General features: G+C 36.8%; 1 protein-coding gene across 1 annotated transcript; it reads left to right on the forward strand.

The window, feature by feature from the left end:
* The first annotated feature begins 4975 nt into the window (after positions 1-4975).
* On the forward strand, positions 4976-5926 carry LOC150017755 (olfactory receptor 5B12). The gene has a single exon (XM_090267506.1). The coding sequence runs from the start codon at positions 4982-4984 to the stop codon at positions 5924-5926; it is 945 nt and encodes a 314-aa protein (XP_090123632.1). The 5' UTR covers positions 4976-4981.
* Positions 5927-11196: the final 5270 nt, after the last annotated feature.

Consider the following 11196-nt stretch of genomic DNA (forward strand, 5'->3'; position numbering starts at 1 on the left):
GTGTGAAAAATTGGAGGAACACATAGAAGTATGAGAATGGGAGGAATTTGGGACAGAAGCAAATGAAAATAGCACGAATACAGAAAGTTAGATTTCACACTTATCTGGAATCTATTGCGGTATCCACTCCTTTAATCCATACATAGACCAGTAACTGTCCTACTCATAATGTGTAAAAACTTACAATGCCAGTTTGCATCATTCAGTCTGATGACGAGCTCAAGGGGAAACTGATGGTTGAATGATATTAACTCATTTATCTAGTATATGACGGAGCTATAATTTTTATCCAGATGTCTCTGGTTTGGTCTCACTCTTTTTTTTTTTAACTTTTATTCTCTAGATATATTTATTCCTTTTACATAAATTGTTATTACCCCACTGTGTGATAATTACACATCTTTGTGCCTTATTATCCTGTGAGACTATTGAAGGCTAAAAGGTGATGTAATAACCTATGTTTTGCTCGCATATAATACTGTTCTTGGTACAGTAGAGGTGATGGAAAAGTGGTAATTGAAGTAAAATAAATTAAATTACATTAACCTATGTTATTGCATAAATAATCTGTGTCAGTGTTTGAAAATCTGCACTGGGTGGCCAACATATCTCAGTCAGTAACTAATCCTGTCACTTTCCTTCTCTGCACTTCAGTGTAATCATTTATGAAGACAGAAGATTGGGTTACTTTATATACAAAATCCTTTTAGCTAAAACATTCTATGTTTCTACCAGTATTTAAGAACTACATTTTGTTGTTGTGCCCATGTTAAATTCAGAAATTCTGAGATAAGGCATACATGGGACATAAGGATGGCTGTAAGCATAGTTACTGGCCAGATCCTCTCTTCTCGCTGCTGTAGGCATTCACTAATCCACAATGACCCCAGGGGAGAACATTATAGAGGTGTCTGAATTCAGTCTTGTGAGGATAATCTGTAACCCAGAGTTACAGATCCACTCAGTATCTGTTCACCCTCATCTACCTCATCACTCTGGTTGGGAACTTGAAGATAATCATGTTGCTCCCATTAGACTCTTGTCTCCACTCTCACACGTACTACTTCTTCAGTGATCTCTCTCTGGTGGATTTTGGTTACTCCACAGCTATCGCTCCCAAAGTGATAGCCAATTCTTTATAGAGAGCAAGGTCATTTCCTACAATTCATGTGTTAGTCAGATGTTCTTTTTTACAGTCTTTCTCACTGTACCTTCTTCACAATATTGTTGTGAACTTGAAACTGCTCTAAAAACAAGTCTATTAAAAAGTAAAACTATCATGGACATGGACAACGGGGAGGGATATGATTGTGGGAGAGGGGGTGGGTTGGGTGGGGTAGAGAAATTGGGGGAAAAGGGGACAACTGTAACTGAAAAACCAAAATAAAAAAAAAATTAAAAAAAAAAAAAGTAAAACTAAAGATACATAAAATATTTATATAACATATGTTTGATTAACTTTAAATACACATAAGTTTACATATAAATAATAGGCACATTAATTTATAACTAATCTTATAAATACATATATACCTATACAATGAACTTACAGAAATATCCAAAATAGTGCATTAATATCAAAGCTCTCCTTGATTCCATCATACTTCTCCCCATGAAGTACATATTAGTTATAAATACATGCTTATTCTATATATAATTACATAGACAGGGCATTTCGTTCTACATGGAATTATATGCTTCTCTGTGTTTACTTTTTTTGTGTCTATCTTCTCCATTAGACTTAAGCAGCATGAATGCAAAAATTCTGTTTACTCTGGATGGGTCTGTATTCTCAGGGCTCATCATTATGGCTTAAACACATCTGGGATCAATCAAGAATTGAATGAATTGATATTTCTTTCCAATGGTGTAAACATTTAAAATGAATTAAGTGAATTAAGTGAAGCACTAATTCCTGGGTTCTACTTGTCTTGTTTAATTATAGAGCTCTCGTCTCTATCCTCCAATATTTATGCCAAATTGTTGCCCTGGGGGTCATGCTGTGGCTTGATTTGTGCGTTATCAGAGAGAATTACTTCAAATAGTATGAATAAACCCATGATCTCCCTCAACAAGCAGAACTGGACCCCAACAGACACATTAGTCACTTTTTCCCTAGTTAGGTGAGGTAAAGAGTTTTGCAACTCTCTTAGGGTGTTGTCCCCTGAGAGTGCCATGACTATATTACTCCCTTCTGGTTCTCTCTCATTCTTTAACCTTTCAAGATCCACATAACTCCATTTGGCAGTTCAAGAACCAGAGTTCCTTTAGCCATTCAGTTATTCATCTAATTTTTCTATAGCTGTCTCATAGCCATAATGACCTTTCCCTAAACTATAATATTTGTAAGAACAAGCAACAATGCTGAGGGAAAACAACCCGAAATAGCAGTGATGATTACTATGATTGCGATGGATGCCTTTGACCATTTGAGGCATTTTAGGGATTTCCTTACTTCCTTATCATAGCAGCAGTGTTCAGGGAGGATTTTTCTTTTTAATTATCTCCATTTTATACATGAATATATCAAGACTCAAATGAGTTAAGTGATTTACATAAGAAAATTGATCAGTGGATCCAGAGCTAGACTTCTTTTTAGCTGATTCCACAGCCAACATTTTTTCCTTCAGTTTTTCTCTGCCTCTAGAGAACTTGAAACACTTTGACCAAACACCAAGGAAGAACATCCTAATAGCAGAGGCGGATTTAACAGCGGGTACACTGGGCACGCACCCTGGGCCCGGACTTCTGAAGGGCCCCACAAAACCCCAACTTTACACTTTTTTCTAATGACACCAAGTTTGGTTGCATTACTATGCTGCATAAAATATGGTTAACACGTATTTTTATTTTCCCTGTCTCTCCCTTTCTTTTTTTTAAGGGGCGCAATATTTTCTTCTGCACCGAGGGCCTCAACCGGCCTTAATCTGCCTCTGCCCAATAGTGTTACTTTTTTCACAAACTAAATTTCTGATTTGAGACTCACTCACGCATGAAGATGCTGTACTTGCATGATGTATTGTTCAGGGAATAAGGTAAACCTGTAAATCTACTAGATCAAATCTACTGTCTCCATAAATTTGCATGGGTAGAGGAAACCAGGAAAATACATCAAAACAGTGATTTCTCCTTTGATTTATTTAGAGACTGGGTTTGAATGTTTTGAATATTTCTTGTATCTGTTTCTTATGTCTGTTTCACACAGTGTAAACATTGTAGCGATCCTATTAGAACATGCCAAGGACTTAGAGGAAAGCACACAAGAATCTTAAATCTCTGCTAAATGTAAACTTGTTTGACTTGAACAAATTATTTAAACTAGTTCAATTTCAGTTTTCTCTTTCAGGAAAGGTGGTAATATTAGTTATTTTGACTAACCCCAGAGTTGATGAAAGAATCAAATGGACTATCAATAGAAAATTTTATGTAATCTGGGAGCTAATGTAAGATTTAAAAAGAGTGACAGAAGAAATGGAGAATAATAATCAGAAAAATCAGGCTTAGGAGTCGGTTATAAAATGCACTAAAATGAAGATGTATAAAATTACATGAGACATAACTAAGTATGAAAATAAATAGATCTGATTTTAAGTCCTAATTTGGCCATTAAAGACTACCTGGGGTTAGACACTCAATTTATTAACTGTTGACTGACTGATGAGTTACAACGTAAGCGAGATAAACCACCAACAAACAGTCTAAGCAAATGAGAAAACTGCTCTCTCTTGGGAATGGATAACTAAAAATAGCACAGAATTGTCACCATTTTATATAACTGTCTCAGTCCACTAACTATCCTGAAGTCAGGGTGTGCATCCTGCTTGTGTGCCATGGCAGGCCTGGAAATCAGCATACAACTTGGTGCACCAGAGACTTGGTGTTCAAGGAGCACATGAAAGAACGGACAGCATTCAGCACTTTATGTGGCTTATGGGTTGGTTTTTCTAGAGTCATGTTCTTTTTAGCTGATTGAGGATTTTTGAGGGTCGAAGTGGGTTGTAAACATTTGTGAAGCCAGTTCTTGTTCTTCAACTAGGGTCCAGAAAAGTAAGTTATTTGCACAGAATCACTCAACCTGGTAAGTATATTTGATTCCCAGTTTATATTTTTAAATTATTAACATTGACTTCCAATGATAGATTGAATCACTCCATTATTCTATCAACCAGTCAACTAAAGGAGTTACTTTATTGTGCCCAGTTCAGTTTGAACATAAGAAGTGTAAGGCAGTGTTTCTTCATGATAAAGAACTAAGACTTAGATTGAGAGTAAGTTGGCTTCAAATCCCAGCTCTGTAACTTTCTTCAGCCTTAAGCAACCAACTAAATGTCAGTAATCTTCAGCTTCCATACCTGTGAATTGGGGCTAATATCTCACAACATGTGAGAGTCAATTGAGATGAGCAACACCATCTCTAGCTTGGTGATAGAGGCATAACAAATGCTCAGTAAAACACATCTGTCACAGCTTAAGTCAATGTGACTCATGAGTTCCACTTATACAAAATGGTAAATTATGATGGAGTTAAAATTTTTTTAGAGTAACAAAGTCATAAGTTCTACTGATTGTAATGGCCTAATTGTATCTAAAGAGGAAGGATCTGGGAAAGATGTCAAGGAAGCTTAGGAATTTGTATTGTTCTTTGAACACATGAAGATTTGAATTTTTGGAAGAGAGCATTTTGTCCTTTCTTTCCTTCCCTTTGTCTCAATTCACTCTTCTATGAAGTTAGGAGATTAAAATGTATTACCTCTAAATTCTTTTATCTGGATATTCTATGATCTATCAATAATTTACAACTGGACTTAATTGTCACAGCCATGATTTAGATCTGCAGACTCCTGGAAACATGATATTGCAATAGTGAAATGAGACAGAGTGGACCTGCTGGTCGATTTCAGCATAGTCTTCCCTCCATTTATCACCCTGATTCTGTTTTCTCCTTGCTACAAGGCAGCCGCATCACTCCCAACTGATCGCCATGGAAAACAGTACCCAGGTGACTGAGTTCATTCTTGTGGGGTTAACAGATGACCCAGAACTGCAGCTCCCACTCTTCATAATCTTCTTCCTCATCTACCTCATCACTCTGCTGGGGAACCTGGGGATGATCATGTTGATACTGCTGGACTCTTGTCTCCACACTCCCATGTACTTTTTCCTCAGTAACCTCTCCCTGGTGGACTTTGGTTATTCCTCAGCTGTCACTCCCAAAGTGATAACAGGGTTACTCACAGGAGAGAAAATCATCCCCTACAATGCTTGTGTCACCCAGTTCTTCTTCTTTGTAGCTTTTATCACTGTAGAAAATTTTCTCTTGGTCTCCATGGCTTATGACCGCTATGCAGCAGTGTGCAAACCCCTGCATTACACCACCACCATGACAACAGGTGTGTGTGCATGTTTGGTCATAGGCTCTTATGTCTGTGGCCTCCTGAATGCCTCCATCCACACTGGGGACATTTTCAGGCTCTTGTTCTGTAGGTCTAATGTGGTTGATCACTTTTTCTGTGATGCTCCTCCTCTCTTGGCTCTCTCATGCTCAGACAACTACATCACTGAGATGGTTATTTTTTTGGTGGTGGGTTTCAATGACCTCTTTTCTGTCTTGGTCATTTTGATCTCCTATCTGTTTATATGTATCACTATCCTGAGGATGCATTCATCCGAGGGACGCCAAAAGGCCTTTTCCACCTGTGCTTCCCACCTCACTGTAGTCTCCACCTTCTATGGGACAGGCACCTTCATGTACTTACAGCCCAGCTCCAGCCATTTCATGGGCACAGACAAAATTGCATCTGTGTTCTATACTATGGTCATCCCCATGCTGAACCCTCTGGTCTACAGCCTGAGGAACAAAGAGGTCAAGAGTGCCTTTAAGAAGGCTATAGGAAAGGCAACGTCTTCTATAGGATTCATATTTTAATTATATAGAATGAGTAGTAAGTTTCATACAGCTCAGATCTATCTAAGGAAAATATTTACCCTTCTGGTTACAAAATTCCTAATTCCTTAAAGTAATCTCTTCAGCTATTAATTAAGTCTACAAAGCAAAAGTCTTATAAATATGACACCTAGGACTAATAGGTTAAGAAGAATTATTATGAATATATAATTCTTTAAAAAATTCTTTTAAATAAATATGTTCACTCCCATATGAACATGTATACTCACCTGTATATGAGTAAATGCATACACAAATATCATTTGTGAGAAACTCATGAAACCCACATACCTACAGAAGGAGAAATTAGTTAAGATGTATTATATGTGTGAGAGGCTGGAGACTTCTAGTCAAGATGCAGATGTAGGTAGACACACTTCACCTCCTCGCGCAACCACAAAAAGAATTACAACTAAATCTCAAAACAAATAACACCCAGAACTGTCAGAGAATTGAACTGTATGGAAGTCCAACAACCAAGGATTTAAAGAGGCCACATTCATCCAGACAGGTAGGAGGGGCTGAGATGGATGGAGAGGCGAGGAGATGAGGTGTGATGCAGAGAGGCGGTGGTAGCGGAACAGGAACAGGCAGTCCCACATTCTCCTGTGGTGGATAAAAATCAGGAGGGATACCTTGGGAGTGAGATCCCAGCCCCAGGCCAGACTGCACAGCCCAGGGTTCCAGCACCGGGAAGATAAATCCCCATAACTTCTAGCTGAAAAACCAGTGGGGGTCGGGGCAGCAGAAAAAAATTGCTGGATTTTCAGGAAACTCCATTTAAAGGGCCCACATGGTCTTAAAATGTATGCAAACCCACTCATTCTTGGATTTAACATGAGGACAATATCTGGAAGGGCACCAGTAATATAGAGGGAATGGATGAAGTGACTAGAAATGGGGAGACTGCCAGGCAAACCTCCAGAAGCCAGGCAGTGGCACAAGTCCATTTCTTAGTCTGCACTCCCCCACTCAGAGCCACAAAGCAGTGAAGTGGGTTGCCCCATCCTGGCGACTACCTAAGGCTCCACCCCACACAATTTACAGGTGGCTTTTCTACAATGGGCCATGTTACTAAAACAGGGAGTCAAACAGCTCTACCTAATACACAGAAAAAAACACAGGGAGGTTTCCAGATTAAGGAGACAAAGAAATATGGCCCAAATGAAAGAACAGAAAAGAAAATGGAATGAAATGAAGATAACTAACCAATAATCAGATGTAGAGTTCAACACACTGGTGATCAGGATGCTTAAAGAACTCACTGGGTAGAGCAACAACATAAATGAAGAAATGAAGATTACACTAAGTGAAATAAAGAAAAACCTACAGGGAACCAACAGTGAAGGGAAGGAAATCGGGGTTCAAATCAATGATTTAGAACATAAGGAAGAGATAAACATTCCACCAGAACAGAAAGAAGAAATAAGAATTTTTAAAAAATGAGGATAGTATAAAATGACTGTGGCCATTTCCAAACATATCAACATTCAAATCATAAGGATGTAAAAAGAAGAAGAGCAAGAAACTGAAAAAATTATTTGAAAAAGTAATTAAAGAAAAATTCCCTAATTTTGGTGAAGAAAACAGACATACAAGTCCAAACAAGTTCCCAAAAAGGACCACACCAGGACACATCAAATAAATTCCAAAGGTTAAAGATAAAGAGAGAATCTTAAAAGCAGCAAGAGGAAAGCAGAAAGTTACCTACAAAGGGGTTCCTATAAGACTATCAGCTGATTTCTCAAAAGAAACTTTTCAGGCAAGAAAGGACTGACAAGAAGTATTCAAAGTGATGAAAAGCAAGGACCTACACCAAGACTACTCTAACCAGCAAAGCTATCATTTAGAATGGAAGGGCAGATGAAGTGCTTCCCGACAAGGTAAAGCTAAAGGAGTTCATCATCACCAACTCATTATTACATGAAATGTTAAAGGGACTTATTTAAGAAAAAGAAGATCAAAACTATGAAAAATGAAATGTCAATAAATACATATCTATCAACAATTGCATCTAAAAACCAAACTAAGAAAACAAGCAGAACAGAAACAGAATCATAGATACAGAGAATGGTTTGATGACAGTCAGACGGGAGGTGGGATTAGAGGAATACATGAAAAGTTTAAGAAATTAAAAAGCACAAGTTGGTAGTTACAGAATAGTCATGGGAATGTAAAGTAGAGTATAGGAAATGGAGAAGCCAAATAACTTATATGCATGACCCATGGACATGAGCAAAGGTGTGGAGATTGCCTGAGGGAGTGGGGGTGCTTGGTGCAGGGGGATAAAGGAGGGAAAATATGGACAACTGTAATAGCATAATCAATGAAATATAACTGAAAACTAAGCTTAGGAAAAGTATGGATTTTCAACTTTTTATCCACAAATCCTAGAACAGGGCCTGCCATAGTAGATTCAGTAAAAATTTGATTAATTAGTTAAATGCATGGCATTCAGATTTCTCTGTGGAGGACCAGAGACTTAATGATATCTACTTTTATCTCTCCACCTTGCTATTTCAAAAGAATCTCAAGTCCAATAAAACTCTGACTTTTTGCCTCTAAATGTGCTTCTCCTTTATTGGTCGCCTTACCAGTAAATGGCAGCCATATAAACCCAGTGATGTGGAGTCATTCTTGAGCTCTCCCTTTTCCTTACTCATTGCATGCTGTTCCCCAGCATGCCATTTAAATTTTATATGCACGCAGACTGTGCCATTAGAGTGTCCTTCTTCATTTCCAATGCCATGTTCTTAGCCGAAGCACCTCTGATCGTTTTATAGCATTAATCCCTAATCATTTTATAGCACTGATACCATTTTTAAATTATTACTGCGTTTCGTTGTTTTCTTGTCTCTCTCCCTCGTGAAGTTTTAAACCTCGTGAGGATAAGGTTTTGTCAGTACTGTCTCTCCATTGCATTTCCAGGGCTTGGTATGTAGTAACAACTCAATGTTTAAGTTGGTTAAATGGACGATTTTAAAATTAGATGTTGAATAAACTAATAATGAGACTATTTGGTCCTCATTATGTCAAGTATCCATTCATTGAGAGAAAAAATTTAAATGTCATTATTTTTTTCAGAACCCATACTTTTGAAAAGTGACTTTCATGATTCTGGAAGCTTCCTTGTACTGCTTCCTTTTACATTATCTACCTAAAGAACATTTGATCCTTTTAAAGCCTCGTTTCAGCCATATTTTCTTTCACTATTTCATGTTTTCTTTGGCTGAACAGTATTCCATAGTATATATGTGCCACATTTTTTTTTAATCCAATCATCTATCAAAGGACACTTAGGTTGTTTCTATGTTTTGGTCACCATGAATGGTGCTGCAGTGAACATAGGGGTGCATGTATCTTTGGAAATAAATGTATTCAATTTGGGGGGGTAAATACCCAGAAGAGGGGTTGCTGGGTCATACGGTAACTTCATTCTTGTATTTTTGAGGACCCTCCATACTATTTTCCGTCATGGCTGTACCAGTTTACATTCCCACCAGCAGTGAATGAGAGTTCCCTTTTCTTCATAACCTCTCCAAAACTTGTTATTACTCATCTTGTTGATAATACCCATTCTAAAAGGTGTGAAGTGATATCTCATCATCATTTTGATTTGCATTTCACTAATAGCAAGAATATTTTGATAGTTTCTTTTTTATTGTATTTTTTCCATTATCATTTATTCCCTTTATACCCTTCCACCTCCACCAATCCCCCTGCCACCTGCAATCACCACACTGCTGTCTGAGTCCATGCTAATAGTAAAGTTTTAAATAATCTATGTAGACCTTCTCTAGGAGGTGGAATGTAGTCCCTTCCACCTTGAGAGTGTAGTGAATTTGGTGACTTGCTTCTAAAGAATAGAGTGTATAGGGGAAAAAAGGTAGCATTACATTGAAGACCATGGCAAAAGTTTAAGTGATCATCTTGTTTAACTGATCAAAGTAAAATCCCCAGTGACAAATCATGTTGGTAATATGTATCCTCTGACAGGACACGATGATAAGTTCACTTATTATTCTCTCTCAAAACCTATAACCTCCGTATAACAAAAAATCAGACAAACATACATTGAAAAGTCTTCTACAAAATATTTGATTCTACAAAAAACTTATTAAGATAATGAGAATAAGGAAAGACTGAGAAACTGTCACAGATCAGAGAATACTAAAGAGACATGACAAATATGCACAGTGTTGCAACCTGAATTGGATTCTGTAAGAGTGAAATTATGTTAGTTTAAAAATAATAATTTGAATAAATTCTTGAAGTTTTTTTAAAGTATATTTTATTGATTATATTGTTACAATAGTTCCAATTTTTTCCCCTTTGCTCCCCTCCACCCAGCACCCCCCTTCCCCGACAATCCCCTCCCCAAGTCCATGCCCATGGCTCACCCTTTCATATATTCTTCTTCTTTAAATTCTTGAAGTTTTAAATAACAGTAATGTATTGATGTTGGTTCGTTAGTTTTGACAAGTGCAATATGATTAAGTAAGATATTAAACAAAGATGAAACTGGATGAGAGTTACATAGGACCTGTCTGTTTAGAATAATTATTTATGAAGTTATTTTGCAAATTAAACTAAGTGGGAAACTTATCAAAGTCTCAATTTTTAACTTAATTGTATCCCTGAAACCTATATAATTTTATTAACCAATTTCATAGTCATATTTTGTTTTTTTAATGATTTACTAAATAAAATTTATATCATATGATATTTTCCACATAATTATAAATGCTAATAAAAAAGAATTAAGATGGTTTGATATAATCCTTTGATAGTGTGGTTTCTAAAAAATTAATTTGCCCAAGAGTGGGAAATACAAATAGCGAGGAAGAATTTGGGGGGGGAAAAAACCTATCCATGTCTTATAAAAAGCTCTAAAATTATTTTAAAAGAATTCTATAATGAATAATGAACTATTATAAAAGGTTAAAATATGTCAACTGATGGACTCAAATTTTAATTAATTCATTCATTAATTGAACAAGTGTTTATTCAGAAATTAGTATAAACCAGGCCGTAATATATGTATTGGAAATAAAGTTGTTAGTTAAGAATTCAAAGTGTTTCCTCTTGTGTAGTGTATGCTACCAGTAGGGGAAAAAATACATAATGATAATAGTTTAATAGTTGAGTACTGAACAGAATTATGAAGACTAAAGCAAGGAGTGCAAGGAAGAAACAGTTCTTTAGGGGGGTGAGTTGAGTATGATGTGGTAACATTTAAGCAAAGATCTGAA

Source organism: Furipterus horrens, unplaced genomic scaffold (genome assembly GCF_987537825.1).
Source record: "Furipterus horrens unplaced genomic scaffold, mFurHor1.1.pri manual_scaffold_2, whole genome shotgun sequence".
Lineage (NCBI taxonomy): Eukaryota > Metazoa > Chordata > Mammalia > Chiroptera > Furipteridae > Furipterus > Furipterus horrens.

What these genes read in the sequence shown, in the direction of transcription:
- LOC150017755 (XM_090267506.1), top strand. Translation starts at nt 4,982, where the DNA reads ATGGAAAACAGTACCCAGGTGACTGAGTTCATTCTTGTGGGGTTAACA.